A 21,935-nucleotide genomic window follows, 5' to 3' on the forward strand; every position below is an offset into this window, starting at 1 on the left:
CAGCTGCCAGCCACTGGCTGGACAGGGCAACCCTCCCTGACACCACCCACACAACCCCCAGCAGCCACCTTTATGTCCCTTTTGGAGATTGTGTGCATGGCCCCTGCCTGACAAGAGAAAGAAGGGACATCCCTACTCAGAATATGTTTTGTTTCCTGTCACTAACAGCAGTGGTGGCAGTGAGGGTGCTCCCACCTGTGTGGGCAAAGGATGGGTGAGGAATGCTTCACCCAGGCAGCTGTGAAGATCTGTGGCACTGGCTGTGATCCTGCAGGCTCCTGCTCATCCCTGAAGAATCATCTCCTTCAGGGGTGTTTTGTGACTGGCTCAGAATGATGGTGCCGATTGTGTGGCCAGGACCACGGAGCTGCCCAGGGATGCTGTCGGAGGAGCTGAGGACACGGTGTGGGCTCTTTGAGGACACGGTGTAAGGCGGCCAAGCTGTGCTCTCCCGCTCAGCAATCCTGCAGCCAAGCCCTGCCCCAGCAGGGCCACGGCAGCACCAGCTACACGTAGCGCAGGTCGCCCTAATCCCATTAGGGCCGAGCACCAGCTGATTATGTGCATCTACCGCCATAAGCTGATGAGGCGGATATGATCGCACACCCCCTAAGAAGGTCACGTGCCACCTCAGACCAGATCAACTTATTACACACAGCTTTTTCTTTTTTTTTTCTGTTTTGTTTTGCAAATCCACGCCACTTAGTCACCTCCACGCTTTTAATACAAATCACCTTTCTTCCCCCCATTTCTTTTTTACGCCCGGGGAAGGAGCACGTCCTGGCTGCCCCAGCCCCGAGTCCCCACGGGGGTGCTGCCGTACCTGTGTGGGAGCGCAGGTGTCTCTTGAGTGCGGTGTGGCTGGGGAAGGTGCGGTTGCACTCGCTGCAGATGTAGCTGCGCACCCCGGCGTGCACCTCCATGTGCTGCTGCAGGGCGCTCTGCGTCTGAAACCGCTTGCCGCACAGCAGGCAGAAAACGGCCATGTCTGTACCTGTGGGAGAGGGAGAGACCCTGCTTAGGTACTGCCTGGCACCCCAGCCCGCTGTCCCATCACCCCACTGTCTGGGGGTCCCCACGCCCACGTGGCAGCAGGGATGCTCTGGCAGCAGAAGGGACCCCAAGAGCTGCAGGGCTCTGGGTGTCATTGCAAGTCCCAGCAGCAGGACCCTGGTCACCCTAACCCTGCTGAGACTGGCCCTCTGAGGGGAACAGCTGAAGAGGAGAAATTGCTCTTATTGCATTGAAGGCAGTGGGGAGCCCTGGTGATGCTGAGGGATGCCCAAACACAAGGCAGCTATTGGGTGATCACCGCATCCCCACACACCTGTGAGAGCTGCTGAGCTCAGACCTTGTGATGTCCCAGGGAAAGGGGACCCCAAGAAGCACCCCACAAAGCTGCCCTGGGGAGGAGGAGACAGGATGTGAGAGGGCAACGTGCCCACCCTTGTGCTGTGTGTGACCCCCAGCCCCAAGGCAGATCCAAGCTCCAGACTATCGCTCTTGGGTACAAACCTGGCTGCAGCAACACAACAGGGACAAAACCCCAACCCAGGTGCTCGTACCCGTCCATAAACATCTCAGATCTCTACGCTGTTAAACAGTTTGTTTTCGCTTATGCATAGCTGATTGTTCAGAACTGTGAGTCACTGCAAATTGTATTACGCAGGGAGATTAAGCAAATAAATGCTCGCTTTTTGGAGACATTAAAATGTGAGGACTATGGAAATAAAATTAGCTAGAAAATTGTATTAGCAATTCATTAGCAGCACAAGATGTTCAAGGTAACCAACAAATCCATGCAGCCTTCAGGAACAGCAGGGGCAGAGGGCTGCTTTCCACACTGCCAAAATCCAACCCCAGGGAGACCACCAGGACCACAGCACCATGGGGCAGGGACATGATGGGCAACAGCACTGTCAGCGCCATGGTCCTGCCTGGCGTGCAGGCAGGTGACAGGGAAGGATGGTCCTGGGCAGACCCACACCTCCAGACTGGGAACCATGCACAAGGGGCATCCCGAGAGCATCTCAGTTCGCACTGTCACCTGCTCTGGCATTGTGCCATCACCCACCCAGGTGTGGTGGCACATGGCGGGCAGCTCTGCCCTGCTGGGGATGCAGGAGCTGCCTGGGGGGATGCTCAATCTCAGCTTTGCAATGAGCTACCCAAAAATGCTCTGAAATCAGAAAAAAACCCAGTGAAATGGGAATAAAAGCAGCAAGAGAGGTGGCCCCACACAGGAGCTGCCTTTCTCCCTCTGCAGGGATTTATCCCGGGGGGTTGCAGGCTCATGTGCCCCCCATGCAGCTGAGGACAAAACGCCCCCGAGAGAAAAAAAAAAAATTAAAAAAAGGGAAAAAAAAAAAAAAAAAGCAGGCAGCCCCGAACGGGCAGTGCGAAGCAAATCCCAAGAGGTATGTGGCCCCGCGGCCCTCGGCGGCCCCGGCGGTGACAGCAGGACGGGTCAAAGGTCCCCGGGGCTGAGCCCCCAGCGCCGCGGCCAGCTGCGGAGCGGAGGCCCCGGCCGGCGGGACGCCGGCCCCGATAAATCTGCCGCCAGCAGCCCCCGCTGGGGCCGGGGACAATGGGCTCCCGTGGGGGCGGAGGGCAGGACAATGCTGCTGGGCCGGCGCGCGGGGCCGTAACAAATCCTCCCTGGCACCGTAGGGCCCTCATTTGTGAAACTAATTGGCCCCCGCTTGAAAAAAAAAAAAAATGGGCTGACTCCAGCAGCCACAGTGACGGGGACGAGCTGCCTTGTGCATGCACGGGGGGACAAGGCTGCTCGCTGGAGCTGGGCATCCCCCAGGTGCTGCTTCCTGAGACCTGCAAAGGGCCGCTTCTAATTCCTTTTTTTTTTTTTTTTTTTCCTTCACGTAATGTATCAGTAAATAAACGCCCCAGACTGGGAGGTCGGTGAGTAGCGGCCCTAGCGTGTGAAGGCACACGGTTCCAGTTGTGCTCTGAGAGCAGAGCATCTGTGTCACACAAAGGCTGCTAGCGGCGGGGCGCAGAGGTGGAGGATGTGGGAGATGGCCCTGCATCCCGGCATGGAGCCCAGCAGTGCGACACGGAGCTCGGGCAGGTGACATTCTCCAGCAGGCACGGGGGCGCGGCACACCGGGCTCTGCTGGGCACCCTCCCACTGCCAGCCTTCAAGTTGCTCCATTTGTTTCTAGGCTACATGTCAACTATGTCACGCCTTTGGAGAAAAGACGGAAGTGGGAAAAAATGGCAAAACACTTGTGAGGGTGCCACATTGGGTGCCACGGGACTCAGCCCTGTGTCCTGTCCTGAGCGCATTCCTGGGCTCCAGCCACAGAAGCCCCGAGCCAGCCCTCAGCCACAGGAAGAAAAATCACCCCTGATAAAGAAATGCTGCCGCCCCAAATCAGTGAGAGACGGATTTATTCATTTCCCTGACATTTTAATGGTTTCTCCCCTTTTTGCGGGAAGATGATTACAAATTAAGCAGCATTTAAACGCTTTTTACTGTCAACAATTAAAAGGGGTGAAGGCGGGCGAGCAATTCATTCCCCGGGAAACGCGCTGGCTCTCGGCGGGCGCCGACGGCCCTTCCCTCTACTGTACACTGCACAATGGCCCCGAGCGCGCCATTAATTTTGCAGGACGTTCAAAAGCAAATTAAAATATAAAAAGCCCCTGGGCACAAAGATAGATACCAAGGGAGGGGGCAGCGTAGGTCAAGCTCGCTGAATTGAAGTCTTAGCAACTGGGGACGTTTAAGCACAGCCCCGCACGCCGCATTCAGCTGCCACCTTTGCCCACTACCCCTGGTTTCTGTGTCCCTGCCAGACCCAGCGCTGCGCCAGCAGCTGAAAGCCCCTAGCGGGGCAGCTGTTAGCACTGCCACAGGGTTCCGAGGTGGAAGCTGGACTGATTTGGGTGTGTTAGGTGCTCTTTTAGTAAGTGTGTTGGCCACATCTTGCAGGGTCTTTTTAAATACGAGGTGGTCCCAAAACTGATTTTTAGGGGAGGGATGCTTGATGCAGGGAGGGAAAACCCTATGGCTGCAAGTCTGGAGATGCACATCCCTGTTCTCCAGCAGCTTCATCCCAAAGCAGCGCAATCGGCAGGGACGTGATGACGAGCGAGATGCGGTGTGTGACAGCGCGCCCCGTCCGAGTCACAGCGAGGGATGCTGCGGCACCGCCCCCCGCCCGCTGCCTCTGCCAGAGCAGGAATTAAACTAAAAACCGGCGTGGCGACGGGTGAGGGAGGCAGGGTGGGGTGGGTCTCCCTCGGCACTGGGCTCTGGTGAAGTTTATGGATGCGGGAGGTGCACCGCAGGAGAAAGGCGACACGTCCCCTTTAAAAGGAAATATAATTTACAGTGTGCAGCCAGGCGGGCCATAGTTTCAATCTCGTTTACTATAGAGAAAACTCTGCTAGCTGTTCTCTATCCCACAAATCCGATTTAATCAGACAAGCCAGCCAGCGTGGCTTGAAGTAAAAACGGATAATTAGTAAACAGAGAGCTACTTCAGTGCTTCATTGGCATTCGAGCCGGGCTAGTGTGTCGCATTTAAAATGCAGTCTGATGAAGTTTACAAAATCAAACCATTTGTTACTCCTATTGAAGAGGCTTCAGGCCACTTGCAATTAAATTGGAATTAGTGCTTAGAATGAGATACAGCAAATTCATACTAAAAAGGGATCTGACTTTCAGACATTTGACTTCAAGTTTTTCCCCCCATGCTAGAGCACGCGTGTGTGGTGTGTGTTCTGGCCTGCCGGCGCCCCAGTGCCCCTGGCAGCACTGCCAAGGCAGACCTGCTGTGTGGCTGGGGAATGGGGTGACTTGGGGATGCTGTGGCAGCAGGGGAGGGGGGACAAAGGGAGCACTGCCACTATGCCACTAAGCAATCCCTGCTGAGCCCCAGCACGGTGGCAGCACGGGCTGGCAGTCCCCAGGCATGTGGTGCTGTGCAAACCAAACTGCCCCTCCCTGAGTTCTCTTCATAATGCTGCCATCTTTCCCTGCCTGTCCTCAGACCCATGCTATCAGACTTGAAAAATGAGCCATCCACCGTTCAAATAATCAGGAACACGGAATGAAAGGCTGTGGAGGGGCACACTAGGAAGGCTCCAGCATTATCACAGGCATGAGCATGCTCCCATCAAAGGATGCTGACAAAGCCTGTTGCTGCCTCATGCACACACCCTAAAACCCCCAAACCCTTGGCTCAAGTCCTGATAATTCAGGGTCTTCCACAAGGCTCCCTCCTTCACTCTTCATGTTTAACATCATCTCTTACATGGTGCATGTCCCAGAGGTGACCTGACACTGCTGCTGTCCTTACAACAAAGGTGAACGGCTCCAAAACATCCTGGCCATGCAAAGCAGGAGCCCAAAGGCTCTTGGCACTCCTGAGATAAGACTTCAGGGACATCTGATGATTTCTGTCAGCATGTCAAAGGCTCTCTACCAGCCTCTACCTCCCAGCCAACACTGCTGGCTGCTCCTGCAGGGGAAGCTGCAGGCAAGTGTGCAGGAACTGCAGCACTGGGGAGGAAGGTGCCATTGGCAATGATGGCCAGAGAGAGAACCCTCCCTTTCAGCCCCGTCTGCAGGAAGGCTGGGAGAGGCAACAGTGCTGGCAAGGGGCACATTGCCTGGAGCATCCCTGTCACGGCTCCAGCGCCCAAGCTCAGGCACAGCTGGCCTGAAGGTGCCCAGCTCAGCTTGACATGAGGGACCCTGGGATTACTGAGCACATCCTGCTGTCATCGAGTTGGAAAGCGGGCACCAGCACAGGCCTGGGGACACTGGTGGTAGCACCAGCACTGAGGCTGCATTTTGCCCCAGGATACGGGTGGATGCATGTGCCAGGTAAGAAAATCAATTCAGTTTGGGTGTCTGTTTTCAGGATTATTATGAAACCCAAAGTGGTGTTTTTGGTGGCAGCACTGAAGTGCACCCACAGGCAGGTGCAAAGGAGCCCTCCCTGAATGCTGCTGTTGGGACACAACACCTGCAGATGCCTGCCTGGATGTAGGGGTGCTGTGCAGAGCCGTGTTGTGTGGTGCCGCCTGCTCCTGTACTACTGAGAGGTGATGGCATTCATTATTGTGCTGAGTCAAACAGCCCCTACAACCTTCACAGTTCAGTGGAGAAAGGGGGAAAACCCCCATAAGATAAACACAGGAAATGCGTGCATTTTGTGCCAGAGTCACCAAATCATCCCAGTTTCAAAGGCTGCCTCTGGACTCCACAGCTTGGCTTCTGTGCTAATTAACATCTTAATGGAAGGCAACTTCTCCCAAGGGGGCATTTGTTTGATTCTTATTATTTACTTAGAGATAGCACAGCTTTCTTCCCAACTTTAACTGACTATGGAAAATTAATTCTTAAAAAGCAGCCAATGCTGCCTGCTCTCCTGCCCCTGCTGGTTTTCCTCCTGGGCTGGATGCGGACACTCCGGCTGCAACAGGAGGGCAGGGCAAGCTTCTGGCACTACCTGCTGCCTCCATGCCAGCTCACCCTTTTACACACACCAAGGAAAACCCTGGCATTTCAGAGCAGTTGTACAACATTGACCTTGCAAGCACAGGGGATTAACAAACCCCCCAAAATAAACGCCTCGTTTTTTGCTCCTGCAGTGATGCACAGGGCTGCTTCCCACCCAGCCACACTCCTGCTCTCCCCATTTCCCAGAGCAGGATGCACATGGAGGATGTATGGGATGCTGGTGCCCGCAGCAGCCTGGGCAATGGGTGCCAGGCCCTGAGCTGCAGCTCTGGCATGGGCAGCTCATGCCTGCTGGGGGTGATTTATTCCAGGGGCCATCTGGACCTGGGGAACAAAGTGGTCCCGTATCCTCATGAACTGGCTCATTAGTCACACCCTCGTAGCTTGACCTTTCTGTCTTCCTTTAAGTATGGTGGGACAAGAGCATCCCCTTCTCGCCTCCCTTTCGGCGGCTCGTTGCTCCCCCATGCCCAGTTGGTGGCACCTTGTGCCTTCCCCACCACCCTCCATCTCCATCACTGTCACCATCACCATCACCTTCCCTCACCGTGTTCGCTGCGATTGCTCAGGCAAAGCGATTACGAGGGCACGTGCGGGGAGGGAAGGAGCCAGGCGACGATTAGCGGCGGTGGCTTTATGGCAACAGGCACACAACTCATTCGTTTCATGTTTTGCAGAATATAAAAGCGCCGAAACATTTTAATTTTAAATTCTTATCATTGAATTTACTGCTTTTCTCTCGCAATGATTTGTGTTGCTTTTTAATTTTTACAGTCTCTACAGAAGCCAGATGCTACCGCCTAGGGCCAAAATAATAAAAACCCGCTGCAGTCGCGAGTTACAGAACAAAAAGGAAACGCGCGGCTGACAGAAGTTAATATCTCAATTTAACAGTGCTGCTCCGCTAATGATCCTTTGATATGTGTTTATTTAGAAAGGTCTGATCTTGACCTTGAAAGCAAACTAAACCGCAAAGTCTTTATGAGAGGAGAGAAAGACTTTATTTATAGACTGGCTTTGCGTCAATCACGGCAGCAGCTGGACCCGCGCTGGGTGAAGCTCCGCGGCTGCCTGTGGGCCCAAATGGGGCACTCAACGGGAAATGCGTTTTTGGGAGGGTGTGGGATCAGCTGCCATGGGGGAGCGCAATGTGTGCCCCATCTCCAGGGCAGGATGCTGAGCAAACCATGGAGGTGCAATCCAAGGGATATGGGCAGTTCTGGGCCTGTGAGGGACGTCCTTGGAGGACAGCACTGGTCCAGACACACCCCTGTCCCCAGAACAAGCCACCCTGGAGTGTTGAATGCCTAACCCCCTCCTCCAGCACTGGAAAGTGCTGCCTCTGCTCCCTGAATGTGGTTCCTGGGCTTTGGAAGGAAGGGGTGTGTTGAGCATCAACCCAGTCCACACTGACAGAGCCTGAGCAGCCTTTCCTCTTCCTGAAGAAACCGAGTGCTATGCAAACCTGGCAGAGGCAGTTTTTAAGGGCCAATCCTTTTTATTGCATTTTCACCTCCTGACTGGGGGAGGTGGGAGGTTCTTGAGCTTTTAATGCTTCTAGCTTGGGATAGCACTGTGGACACTTCACACCTATGGTGTGCTGTGCTCTCCAGCACAATTTCCACTTTTTCAGTGGAAATTCAAACCCTTGTTTGAAGCCATTTGCAGTCCCAAAAGCCTGAAGCTGGAGGCACATCCTCTGTGCAAATTGGTTACCCCAAAGCCTTTTTTTTGTAGGGAATATCTATCAAAATGTATCAACACATATTAAACCCATTCAGGCAGACTCAGTCATGATCATCCTTGGCAAAAACCATCACTCAGCTGTTACAGCCCTAAAGGTACCGATGGAAAACTGCCCCTCTTCCTGGCAAAACACATCACCTGGCCAAAATACAGCAATCTGTTATTTAACATCTATGTGCAACACCTCCCTTTTGTGCTGCTTTCCTCTAAACTCAGACCATTCTGGAGGATGCCAGATTCACCCCTGCCATTCCCAAGGAAGCTGTGCATTGGGACACCTCTGTCCTTCCTGAAAACCAGTTTCTCTGGGGCAACCAGTGGCAAATCATGGTGGCATTTTTGGCCACTGCATCAGATGGGAAGCTGTCACACTTACTCGTCATCACTGCACCAGCTTCCCAGATTTCCCAGTTGGAATTTGAAATGAAATCAGCTGAAAAAAACAGTGTGACTTTCTGCTGAAAACCCAGAGTATTTCCCCCACTGCTTCTGAACTGTTGTTCAACTGATGTGCTAGAAACTGCTCCATCTCCCAAAAAAGAGCTTTGGTGAGGAGACCGATGGGTCTTGCCATGGGAGACCACTATCACCATCATCACTGCCATCATCCCAGCTGGCAGAGAGCACCACCTGCCCATTGCCAATCCGTTCCTCTCATGCATCTCTCCTGTTCGGGGTGGCACCATTCTGGCATCCTCCAGTCCCATGGAGCTGTCACGAAGCCCTGCTTCACACCCCAACCAACAAAATGACCTTTCTGGCACTGAGGCGGCTGCCTGGCAGAGCCTGGCCAGTGGAGCGACCGGCTGCCGTGAGGCACAAAGCCGGGACTCGCAGCATCTGCTTATTATTCCTGCACCCCCATCATTAAAAAAAGAGAAAAGATGAAAAGGCCCCCTCGGCAAAGCCGGGGAGATGTGGAGCGGCACTGAGCGCAGCCTGGCCCCCAGTTGTTGGGGGTTTTTGTACGGCGGGGAGACGCGAATCCTGGGGGACAAAAGTAACTGCTAAGGTAAGTTAAACCTTGTCGAGATGAACTTTCCTGCTACTTTTAATTAAAAGTTCTTTGGAATTAAAAAGGACACTATTCAGGAAAGGCTGAAAAAAAAAATTCATTGACACCAGCCCGCCCCCCTCCCCTTTTTCCCAAGGAAAAGAAAAAGCTGTTTTTGTGTGTCTGCTCACCCAGCCCGCACTGTACAAAAGGAAGCGGATTTGCAGCAAGACACATGAGATGACCCCCTGACCCTGAGCCGCTGAAAAGTCCTCAATGGCATAAATACCAGATAATCAATCACATACCAGGAGGGCCGGTCCCCCTGCCCTCGCCCCCGCCGCTGGGTTTATGAGAGATGCACTGTAAACGGACACCGGCTCCTGACGGGAGGCCCCTCTCGGCATTCCTCTGCTGGACCAGGAGACCCCGGCCGCCTCTCAGACCGTGTTTCATCCCTCTTTTATAAAGCCCAGCATGGAAATGCCGAGCATCCTCAAGCTTGCCATAGCTGATCTCTTGTGCTCCAGAGCAAAGGGGGACAGAGACATCTCTCTGTGCTCTGGAGAGATGGCCAAGCATCCTCCGTGCCACCACAGGCCAGCGTGTGGCCAGCGCTGAGCTGGGCATGCAGAAACCAGGGAGAAATCATTTACATGGCCCCATTTACAAAAGGCTTTGCTTTTTGGGGGACTGGCTTTGTGAAGCCCTCGTGGGTTCTAGCAGTGACTACCATGTCATGCTGTGTTCCCTTACGGTGCTCTGACCAGCACCCTGGATGCCAGCAGAGGAAGACTACTGAGTCCCTCCTGTGCTCCAGGGCAACAATAGATGTTAAAGCTTTCAAGGGAGGGAAGGGAAAAAACTTGCAGTGATACTGCACCGGTTTGGTTAAATGGGGAGCCACTTGGCAACTAAATTTGATAATGCTTTTGTCCACGGGTCAGAGGTTAAATATGTTCACACTAATCCCCTTCATCTAGAATTAAAGGACAAGAAAGTTTTCTCCGTAGCTTAGCAAGAGGGCTTTTCCCATCGCGCTTTAAACAGTATTTGCACAGGAAAATTAAAGGTGGACCATTGGTCCCAGTGCCATCGTGGCTGTACAGCTCTGCCACGCTCCCATCTCCTCGCTTGTTTTGGTGAATCCACCAGCTTGCATGATGCCTGGCCTGGTCACATTTCCCCATGTGTGCAGCAAGGAGCACAGGGAATTCTTGCTGCCATTTTCTGTCAAGGTGGCAGAAGCAGCCGTGGTTTGGGAGGCAGGGAGATTCCCGGCTGCAGGAATGCGCGCCAGGACTCAGATTTCAAGTGCTGTCACAGGACATTACTGTCAGACAAAGGGGCTCTGTGCTGTGCCCCTAGGACCCACTGCCCCCAGACCCTCTGTGAGCTGGGGCCAGCACCTGAGCATCCAGAATCCACTCTTGCACCCAACAGAAAATCTGCGAAGCATCGACTGTCCAGCGCAGCCCAGCAGTGCCAGCGCTGCCTCCCCCCACCGGGACTGCGAAGCCGAGGCGAGCACGGGAGGGATAATTACCTCTAAGCATACTTAATACTACACTGCATTATCTCCAGCTATGGAGAAAAGCATGATCCAGAGGTATTTCCCCCTGAAGCCTCGTTGGGCTGCTCTCGGAAAACCCTCCTGAGTCCTGGGAAATGGTAACAGAAAGTCACAGGCAGCCCAGGAAGACGTCAGCTTGGTTTTGGTAAGGAAGTGTGCCAGCTGCTCTTGCTGGCTGCTTGTCCCAGGCATTGCTCTGATCAAACTGCAGAAGAGGATGCAGCAGGACAAGCCACAAACAGCATAAGCCACAAACAGCATCTCCCCGATCTGCTGCTGGGGCAGATACATTGCAGATGGCAGTTGGTGGCCAGTGGCACCGCTGAGACAAGCCCCAGCCACCGGCAGAGTCATGCCAGCTTCCTAGTGGAGCTGGCCTGACCATTAATTATGGTGCCACACTGAGTGAGGCAAGCAGAATTTGTATTTCAGTGTGATTTATAGCTCACATCACCAAACTCACGTGTTATGTTCCACTTGCTCAGAATCTGTCATTTCCACACTGGAAGAAGCAGAGTGCCATACATCTGCAGCACCACCGCAAGGTTTTGGGCTGGAACCATTTTGAGGCAGAGAGAGCAAAGCCAATGCGAGGAGATAAGACAAATATGTAATAAATTGAACTCAATGTACGTTTGCCAAGAACAGGGGCGGTGTGTGCCCGTGTGACAGTGCAGCTCCGGTGCAATGCCCCCTCCACCTCCTCCAGGCTCCCACACACTCCTTGGCAAACCCAAGCCAGTAATGGGTTTGCTGGGATGCTCTTCTATGGAAAAACACCGAGAGCTCTGGCATATAACACAAAAATAATTTAAATTTTTTTAAAAATCCCCGTGCAGTCGTTGAGCAACACTTGCCACGGGACCCAGCGCGGGGGCATCCTGCCACCTCTGCTCCCAGGTTCCTGCTCTCACACGCCAGACCTTTCTCCCTTTGTACCTCCACTTATACTGCACGACTGTTTTGAATCTCTAAAATAATGTGACAAGTTAATGATGGCACAATTATCTAAATGTTTAACAGACATGTTATCTAAGTGAATCGGATTGAGATTCCATCCCGCTGACAATAAACATCAATGGGAGAGCAGAAAGTGATAGGCAAATTATCGCCAACCCTGCAATTTCAATGCTATTAAATTTGGAGGAATAACAGCCCTGAGGCCTGTAAACTCTGAATAAAATAGACCCTTGTGTTTGGCCAACTATTAAATCAAAATGCTACCAACATCCCAGCAAAAGAAAGAAACGGGGGGGAAGAAAAGGGGGGAAGATATAGAGCTTTTCAATTTTCAGTTACATGTTGATTTTATTAATTCTTTTCTGCTGCTGGTGTCTCAGGGCAGAGGATACGAGGGATACGAGGGATGCGAGTATGGGATGTAGGAAGGGAATGCTCGCAGGGGATGTGGGCAAGGGAGAGTGAAGGGTCCTGTGCCATCCTTGGTGGCGCGGCTGGGGGCACGCCAACCCCACAAATCAAAAAGCCAACTACTTGCCAGAAGCAAACATGCTCTATAGTAGGTGTCGCTCATGCCCACGTGAAATTGGGTCAGGAGTAAATCTGTGCTGTCCCCCTGACTGACACCGGCTGCCGTGTGCTAACTGCCTTGGCACACGGGAGGAAACTCGAGACGAGTCACCTCTGATATTTATAAACGTCAGCACGAGCCCCAAACCCGTTAGCACGAACACCGCTCGTGTGCACATCCCGACTCCCAGCGGTGCTGCCTGGGGGTATTCGGGCTGTCATCTCAATGCATTCTGGTTTTTCCTCTACATTTGAGGAGATGGGTAAGGAATTTTCCATGCTCTCCTCCCCAGCACCAAGCTTGTGCTGCTGGAGGATGAGCCAAAACAGTTGCTGCTTTTCCTATTGCAGCGGGACGGGGGCCAAGGACAGTACACACCCGGAGAGGGCGTCTCGGCCCCGTGTCAATGGGGCTGCACACAGCTCTGCCAGCACCGTGCTTACAAGCAAGAAGTACTTTTTTTGTATTTATTCTTGTTTTTTGCCTTGCCTCAGGAAGTGGGGTGTTAGTTTTTTGCTGCAGAGATGAGCAGTGCTTGGTGCAGCACATGTACAACAGCCCAGCTCTGTGTTACCGTCATTCAAAGCAGGGAGGGCAGTGCGGAAAACAAATAACATAAAGGGGGCTCTGGGTGCTGAGAGTCCACCTGAGAAATAGCCCCATATGCTGAAAGAAAACCCCAGAACCCTTCATCTCCTGCACAAAGCTGTAGGTCATGTGGGGAAGCAGTGACTTTTGTGAAGAGGTCCCACATCTCCACTGAACACTGTTTTTGAGTAATGTGGGTAGATGTGGTCAGCCTGTACCAGACACGCTGCCCAGTTTTAGATTCCATCCCTGAAGGCCTCTACCTGCCCCTCTACCTAAAAGGGTTATGCATTTCTTTTACCTGGAAATTTGGAAGGTCTTTTGCCAGCCAAACTGAAGCTAAGGGCAAAGGGAGGACACCCAAAACAAATCTGTTCTGGAAGATGCTATTATTTGAGAAGGGGGTTAATTATAGCAAGGCAGGGGAGGGATGCTTTCCATGCCAGCAGAGGAGAGGAAATGATTCATTTTGGCTGCCCTGGCCACTCAGGCCCTCTCTGCCATGTTTACAGCTGGAGGCAGTAATGACAAGCTGCCCTTGGGTCTGTGTGCCCCTGCTCTGCGTGCCCATTGCCCTTTGAGTTTTGGCACAGTCCAGACCCAAGGATTCACCAGCCAAAGGGGGTTTAATCCCTACAGGAGTGTCAGGGTTGTTAGCCACACTGCTCTACATCTGCAGGATGGTTTTGGGTGCAGGCATCATTGAGCTCCAAGGCTGGGCTCCCACTTGTCATCCCAGGATGCACAACAGGTCTGGGAAATAGAAGGAAAAGGGGAACCAGCTGCAATTTGCTTGTCCTCTTTCAACCCCCTGCCTGGGCTTGGGTTGTTCAGCCCTGTGCAGCCAATCCCTCACTGTGCAGGCTGCCCTTTCACAGCCCTTCTCCTCAGCCTACAGCATACAGGGCTTCCAAACAGACCTGGCATGGCAAATCCCAGCTGTATGGGTATGGACAGGGAGGGCAAGTACTTCAGGATTTATGGACTGGTGCTTGGCCAGCACAGCTCCATGACAGGGTGGTGGCTGGAGCCATTCCTGCCCGGTGACACAGCACTTTGCATCGATCCTCGCACCCCCAGAGTGAAGTCAGCTGGGCTCTCTGTGCCAGCACCAAGCACAAACTCACTGCCAGTGGCATTTATCAGGTCTTTCAGCACTGAAAGACGAACCTGTGCTCAGTTAAAGCGCTCCCGATATAGCACAGGAAGAGCAGGCGCTCTGTCCTGCTCCAGTCTAGATTTGGAGGGTGAAGGGCCCTACCTGGGACTACCCAGCTGTGAATTCCCCCAAGCAAACCTTTCCCAGCCACGGCAGCTTTTGCAAGAGGCTTAAAGAGATCCTTGTGCTCCTGATGGTGGCATCTGGGAAGTGCCAGGGGAAAAACAAGGCAGAAACCAACTTTTGGGAGGTGTTTGGACAGGGACAAGTTTTGTGTGCAAAGGGGACAAATGACCTCACGTTTGCTCTGCCGTTGTTTCCCATGTTAATGCTGAGCAGTGGTGTAATAGCACTGCACCAGCTGGTGCCTAAATCTGTGCTTTAGTGTAAGAGGAACTGGGGCTGCCTGGGCAGCACAGAGGCAGGAACTGCAGAGGGTCCAGCTCTCTGTTGGGCAAAGGGTGACAAAGGCAGCCCAAATGTTGAAACCTGTCCCTAAATGAAGGGTGGAAGGGGAGGGCCACGTACCGGTGTGTGTCTGCCGGTGCGTCTCCAGGGCATCTTCCTTCGAGAACTGGGCACCGCACTGATCGCAGACCAGGGCTTTGGCACCCGCTGGGAAGAGAAAAGGGAGAGGAGGATTATTCGAGGGACACAGAGACACACACCTGAACGTGCACATGGACACTGCTGCTGCCATTAACACTCCAGGACCAGAGCCATGCAGGGGTTTCACGTTTAATGTCCCTTGTGCAGCCAGCAAAAGCAGTGCCTTGTTTAGCCCTGTGTTCCTGTCCCTTGCACATTACAGCAAAATACAGAGCTGCTTACCAGGAAAGGATTATTATTATTATTTTTTAAAATCATTAAATTTCAATGCATTTCATTAGCACTGCAATTTATCCAATTGCAATTTGCTTCCTGTCCCTTCCCGTCGTGGCTGGTGCTGCTGGTACCCAAAGATGCACCTGATCAGGGATGTGGCTGGAATGAGACAACTGAGCAAGAAGCTCAGAGGCATCTCTGACTATTGGAAAGAGATGTGGGACTGGGGGCAATTCTTAGAAGATTACTATCAACATGGGCTTCTGGTTTGGGTGAGGAAAAACCCAGGATACCCAGGAGGAGGTAAGTAACTTCCAGATGAAACCAGATTAATGGTGCACCATATCCAACAGCACGGAAGGACAAAGCCACAGCCCCATTTCAAGATTTGATTTGTATGTTGTGAGGAGCTGAATGTTACAGAGCAGCATTCAAGGTGGGGGCACTGCCACGCAGAATGCTCTGCTGCCCATTTCCAGGGGTCCACACCGCCTCTCTCCTCTCCTTCCCACCCCACCGAGCCCTCTGTCCCACAGTTAGGGTGGGATCTGGGGAAAGGTGGGTGGAGAAGGCAACAGGGAGAGAGGTATCACAAGACGCATTGAAAAGAGAATTCCTTTGCCTTTAAATTGTCTCGGTAACGGCTGGCTCGCAGGCAGAAATATTTGGCAGCAGTGAAATTAAAAGTGATAAATTTTCTCGCCAAGAGCTGATCGATAATAGAGGTCTCATCTGTTAATCAATATGACAGTCTGCCTGTTTACTGTGCATATGTTGTTCCCCGCCGCCCTCGCTGCGATGTCAAGTTTGCATTCAAAACAACCTGAGTGCACCTGGGCACCTCGGCTGCTCCAGAGGGGCAAACACACCCAAACTTTGGGGTGCTCCAGGGTGGCTCCCTCCCAGCTGCCACCGGCCAGGGGAGCACGGGCCCGGCACAGCAGCAGGGATGTGGGGCAGCGGGATGCGGGTTCTGCCGGAGGTTCCCTCTCCAGGCACAGCAGGAGGAGGCAGAGTGTGTCCGTGCAGGTGCCGGGATGGGGAGAAGCCGCCGGATCGATAGGGCAGCAGCTCGGGCTGCCCTCAGCCCCGCACACGGGGCGGGCAATGCGCAGCCCGCAGTTGCCAAGGCAATGGCTCTCCATCGCCACTCAAAGCTCCGCCGGCCCCACCGCAGGAAGGTGTGATCCACGGGGACGTGGCAACCCATATCCCTGAGGATGCAACAACTGTGGCAGCAACAGGTCGCGGCCGGGCAGGGCGGCTGCCGGAGCGTGCCCGCTCCCTGCGCACCGCTGGCCATTCTGGGCTTGGAGGGGCTGCACCGCGGGCCAGCTGAACACCGGCTCCGCTAATACCTCCCCCATTTCCAGTGGGACTAGCGGGGAGCAGAGACGTGCCGGTGCCCTCCGCAAGCTGTGGCCGGAGGGAGGCACAGCCAGGCGAGGCAAAGGCAGCCAGCATCTGGCTGGGGGGCGGGCGGAGGGGGGGAGGAAAAATTCCTGGCGAGGCGAAAATAAACAGGGCGAACGCAGGGAGGAGCCGGGCGCACTGGCTTACATAAGGAAGCACAGTGTGTACCAAAACAGCGGACCCAAAAAAAGCCGGAGCTGTCAGAACAATGAGTACAGACGCGGGGCATTTACAGCAGGCGCTGCCGTACAGTTTTATTTACAGTACCTCTTATCAGCGCGGGAACAGCACGCCGCCTGCCAATTTCCAAAGGCCAGGACTGCGTGTTCTTTCCCTCAAGTAGATGTGTACTCCAGGCGGGGGGAGGTTTTTCTTTTTTTTTCTTTTTTTTTTTTTTTTCTTTTCTCATCAGCAAAACAAAAACTGATACGGAGCCAGAATTCCTGTAATGTACACACGCCGGCGGGGAGGGGGAGGAGGAGGAGGAGGGCGGCGATTGAATATGTAAATAGTTCAAGGTTAATTTTACTATGTGAGTCACCGGGAAAATGTCATCCAACATCTGAGCTTATTATAACAGGGCTCAGAAAAAAACCACCACGGCTTGCTGTTTGTTATGAAAGGGAGCAGGACACGTTGGAAAGCGGAGCTCATGGCAGGGCTCTCTTCGCCCCCCTTGCCTTTCTCCCCGCTTTAAACAGGAACCATCAGCCTCTCTGAACGCACGCGCAGGTTTGGGCAAGGTATATTTAGCCAGCGCCTCGTATCGCCTACAACATAAAGATATCTCCAGAAGATCTTATCGATGGCATGGGACGGGACTCTGCGTGCTGCCAAGTATCGGCCGTGTTCCGGCGCGAGCCTTGCTGCTGGCACCAGCCCCCTGCCGTACATTTATATCCGCACAAGCAAATTTACAGCCCCTGCCTAATAAAGCTCCCCGGTGCAAACGGGTGAGGAGCCGCCGCTTGCTCCATTCTGCGCGATCTGCGCAGTCAGTGATGCCCCATGTGCACCCCAAGCAAGGCTGGAGCTGCCCAGGTCTGCAGTGCCCCCAGCAAAGCCACAAGGAGGGGCAGAACTCAGGCTGGACTTCATGATCCTGGAGGTCTTTTTGAACCTTGATGGTTCTGTGATTCCATTATTTCATTTCCCCTCCAAGAAATGTGAGGGAGCAGGCTGTACGGCGGCTCTGGGGAGCAGGATGCCCCACGGATCACGACACAGGCAGGGGCTGCAGCTCCCCCACAACCAGCCAGGCTCAGCTCGGTGGGCTGGATGACAGAGCTCATCTTCTTTCAGCCACCATCAGCCCAACAGTCCCTCCCAATGCCCATCATTTAATTACTTTATTGGGGAGGAGAAACTTCTGTGGGGCTATGGAAGTGGCACTGTAAACTCTAGCTCAGGAAAAGAGAAGGAATAAAGGAAAAAGAGGGACTGCTAGCACACTCTGGAGGAGGAGGAAGATGGCTATGGGAGGAGGAAGATGGGAAATTGGTGAGGAGAGTGGTGGGGGAGGATCCAGCCTTCCCTGCTGCTGTTTCGGCACAATGGCCCCGTCAGTAGAATGTGACATCCCCTCCCTCATCAGAGGGGATTAATAAAAATTTGGGATTATATATTATTAACAGACTGTAATTGGTGAGAAGATGGAGATGTGGGGGGGGAAATATGGATTAAAAAAAAAAAATTGGCAAGAAAATTTATGCGCTGCCGTTGCTTTACTACCTAATTAATTCAGTAATTTCAAAACCAATTTTATTTATGTTCCGTTTACCACATCAGAAGTGCAAAGAAAAAAGCACCAAACCACAGTGATGCTAAAATAATACCTCAAGGCATCTATTTTTAATCAGTGAAAAAAAAAAAAAGGGGAAAAAAGAGAAGAGCCAGCCCGGCTTCTATACAATCTCTGCCGGGCAGACCACCAACTCGGGGAGCGCAGCAGCCGAGCCCTCTGCGAGTGCCTTCCTGGCTGCCGAAAACAGAGCTTGTCAAAAAAAAAAACAAATCCATAATGGCCTGAGGCTCCTCTCCAATCTATTTTCTGCTCAGCTGGTTTTAAATGAAGTTATTATGAGTCATTAAAACACCCGCAAGCCTGTGGAAGTCAGCCAATTACAATTTTAAATTTAGCCTGTTCTCTATCCCATTCTCTTGTTTTCTTCTTTTGCCCACATCAAGCTGCTTTTGGATTTTTATTATTGCCATTATTATTATTATTACTATTATTATTATTATTATTACTATTACTATTACTATTACTATTATTTCCCTTCTCCCCTGTTTCACCCAAGTGGAAGAGACAAGTCATGAAAATCTCTGTGCAAAAAAAATACAGTGGAGAAACCCAAGAAGGGCTGAAAAAAGACAGAAAAGACAGAGCTGCAGAGCAGGCCTGGAGAGTCAGCTTCAGCTCCTGCTTCCCAAAGTGCCAAGGAAAGGTAATAATTAATATCAGAAAAAGTGAGGTGTGGGCATTACAGAGCGAGGAGGAACCTTGAGTTGGGGTGCTGCAAACTCGTGTGAGAAGGATGCTGTGGTAGCATCTCACGGGCTGCCCTGGAGAGCCTCGGGAAAGCACCTGGAGTGATGGAGCAGGGGCTTGGGGCTGGGTGAGGTGGTGGTCAGCGGCAACACCATCAGCCAACCTTGGCCAGGCAGTGCCACCAACTCCTGCACCACACACTCCTGCTGGAGCAGGGAGTATTTTCATTTAAAAAATAATAATTAAAATTATTAATTATAATAATTAACTTGGGATCCCAAAGTGGCAGGTTTTTACACAAGCCCCTTTCCTGCTGCCCCTGCCAGTGCCACTGTTTCCAGCAGCATCCTCTCCACAGGGAAAAAATGACAGACCCCATCCCTGGCAGCCCCGCACGGCGAGCGAGCACGGCGCGTACTGCACAGCCCATAAAACTCCAAACAGCCTCCAGACACTCCTGCAATCGTCCTCCATCAAAACACTTTGTCTTGCATACAGAAATGCGGCGGGGCGCCGCGCGGAATACCAAATCAGCCCGTGACGGTGCGGGGAGGCGGCTCCTTGGCAACCGGGGGGGCTTCGCCACCGCCGCCGCTCGACAGGAAACAAAATCTGTCAAGCCTGTTGGGCAAATGATAAACATTAGCGGTATTAAAAACAACACAAAAGCTGCGTAAATGGCTGGCGAGCGTGTGGGGAGGGGCGGGCAGGGATGAGGGGGCTCCTGCCCCACTTGCCCCCCAGCCCAAGTGAGGGGAGTCTCCCACCACAACCTTGGGGGAAGTTTGGGAAGCTTCCCCCCTCCAGCAGAAAGCGGGTGGGCAGTGATGGCCACGGACATTGTGAGGGAACCAGACGGACGGATGGACATCGGACGCGTTGGGCACATGTGAGGGGTCCTGGTACCCCCCTCTGCACCCACCTTCATCAGCATCAATAGCATCAGTAATGTCAATAACGTCAATAACAAGGGGTGGCCAAACCAAGGGAGCGGTGAGAGACGGGGTGAAAAATAAACGCGTTTCATCAGGTGAGGGTGGGGAGAAGCAAGAATCTGGCTTCAGCCCAGCGGCCAGGTCCAGGAACCCGGCCAAAACAGGAGCTAAAAAGCAAACCATAATTTTCTGGTCTCAGTTCAGGCTCTTGAGGCAGAGAGGATGGGGAGGGGAGGGGTGGGGGCTAAGAGAAATGTATTTTTCATCAGCCAGTGTATAATTTATAAACAGCATTAAACAGTTTTTGTTTTCTTTCTTCCTCTCCCCCGTGAGCGCGGCTTGGCCGGCAGTCAAGCCTGCATTAATTTCTGCTGTGGGTACAGTGTGTTCTTGGATGCACATCTGCGGATGATCATAAACGCGGGAACGCTGGCAGAACATCCAGACCTGCCGGCAGGCCGCTGACATCACCCGGGACCGAGCGCGGGACGCCGGCCAGGCGGGGCGGGGGGGCGGCGGCCCCGGGAGCCGCGGCGGTACCGGCCGGGCTCAGCCCCGCACATCCCACCGCCGGGGACAGCGGGCACCGCTCGGCGGGGGTGGACGGCCCGCGATCAGCCCCTCTTCTTCCACTGGGCAGAGGGAGGCGAGGGTGGGATGCGCAGTCCCTTTCTGTCTGAGGTGCCATCCCTAGCAGCACGCTGGTCCCTGCTCCTTGGGCAGCTCGGCCATCACCCAGCGGGACCCTGCGGCTTTCTTCTGCCTCTCCTGATGATGAAGGAGCATATTTGGGTGGGGAAGGAGGGTGGGAAGCAACACGGCAGGGGTCTGCAAGGCTGCTGCCTGTATGTTGCCCATGCTGCCCATGAGCACCCCTTCATGCCACCGGCTATTCCCACCGTTCCCAGCCCGGAGTGGAGAAGGGCAGCACAGCCATCTCCACAGCAGCCATTTCTGCTGGATGGAGAGGCAAAGCAAGCCGGGACAGGCAGAAATCCCCTTTCCTCCCTGTCCTGGGGAACAAATCCAGATCACAGCAGGGGCTGAGTAACCAGCACCCCAGGCTGAGGATGAGCACCCACTGCATCAGTTCTGGTGAGGATGCAACTGAAGGAGCAGCAGTGCTGGGATCAGCCTCTCTGGTCAAATCAATGGTGCTCTGAACCACAGAGCCACCAAGCTGGGTCTCCCACCTTTCCTTCCCTGACAATTTGCTTTTCTGGGAGAAGGGCAACTCTTAATGTCAGCATTAGAGGTCTCTGAGTTTCTCTGCCAGCAGCATGGGCAACAGGTAGGGAAAGATTTTTCAGGGTATTAAAGGCTTTACATTTACACTTTATACTGAGAGTCAAATGGGGCTGAGTATCTACCCTTCACCTGCATGGCTGTGGCACACCAATGCTGTGCCCAGCCCATCCTGCCACGGAGCACCACAGCCCCCCAGGGCTGCTCCCCAGCCAGGGCCTCCATAGGAACCTTCACCATAACCCAGCAACACTTGGGTGGGGAAGCTGCAGATGTCAACCCCCTTAAACCCTTTGGCACTGGGGCAGGAGAAGGGTGCTGGGGGCACGATCCATCCCACTGCAAACTCCTCCTGTGTTAAACACACGGTCCATTGGTGTGGAGGCAAAGCCGCCTTCAGAGCTGAAAACAAGCCCTGCACCACTGCTCCAGCACAACCTCGCTGTGTCCAGGACTGGTGGCAGGGGGGAGGCGAGGGAAGAGGTGCAAAGGTCTCCTGCTTTAATAAATAACAGCACTGGAATTCACAGCGGCTGTTTGCGAGCTGGAGGCAGAGCTCTCCCCACCCCCCCCGTCCTCGCCGGATTTACAAAAAAAAAAAAATAATAATTAATCCTGTGTGATGACAAGCTTGGCTCAGTGTTCACTGTACATACTGTACCCACAAAGCTGGCTGCCTGCCAGGGACAGGCTGTGAGCCAGCGCGACCATAACAAACACAAGCCGTGCGTGCCAGTGCTGGGGAGAACGGCATCCTTAACCCCAGTCCTGGGGGGGACCAGAATCCTCAACTCCAGCACTCAGGGGGTCCAGCATCCCCAGGACCTCCCCCAGCAACCTGCTGCTGCAGGCACCCTGAGGAGCTGGTGCCTGGCCCAAAAACTGGTGGGATGGAGATGGGGTCAGGGCTGGGTCTATTGACCTAAACATTAGAAAGCA

At 53.4% G+C, this 21,935-nt stretch overlaps 1 protein-coding gene across 3 annotated transcripts in view; it reads right to left on the bottom strand.

Annotated features, from left to right (window-relative positions):
• ZBTB16 (zinc finger and BTB domain containing 16) overlaps nucleotides 1-21,935 on the bottom strand; it is a 53,932-nt gene that overhangs the window by 4,674 nt on the left and 27,323 nt on the right. The window contains exons 3-4 of one of the 3 annotated variants that reach the window (XM_015649665.1): nucleotides 14,616-14,702; nucleotides 824-994 (exon numbers count right to left, since the gene is read on the bottom strand). In XM_015649665.1, the coding sequence (XP_015505151.1) occupies nucleotides 824-994; nucleotides 14,616-14,702 (258 nt within the window). Of the gene's footprint in view, nucleotides 1-823; nucleotides 995-14,615; nucleotides 14,703-18,533; nucleotides 19,438-21,935 lie in introns of those variants that run through there. The other 2 variants (XM_033519721.1, XM_033519722.1) reach the window with 2 other exon arrangements.

The sequence above is a fragment of the Parus major genome, chromosome 24 (genome assembly GCF_001522545.3).
Source record: "Parus major isolate Abel chromosome 24, Parus_major1.1, whole genome shotgun sequence".
Classification (NCBI taxonomy): Eukaryota; Metazoa; Chordata; class Aves; order Passeriformes; family Paridae; genus Parus; species Parus major.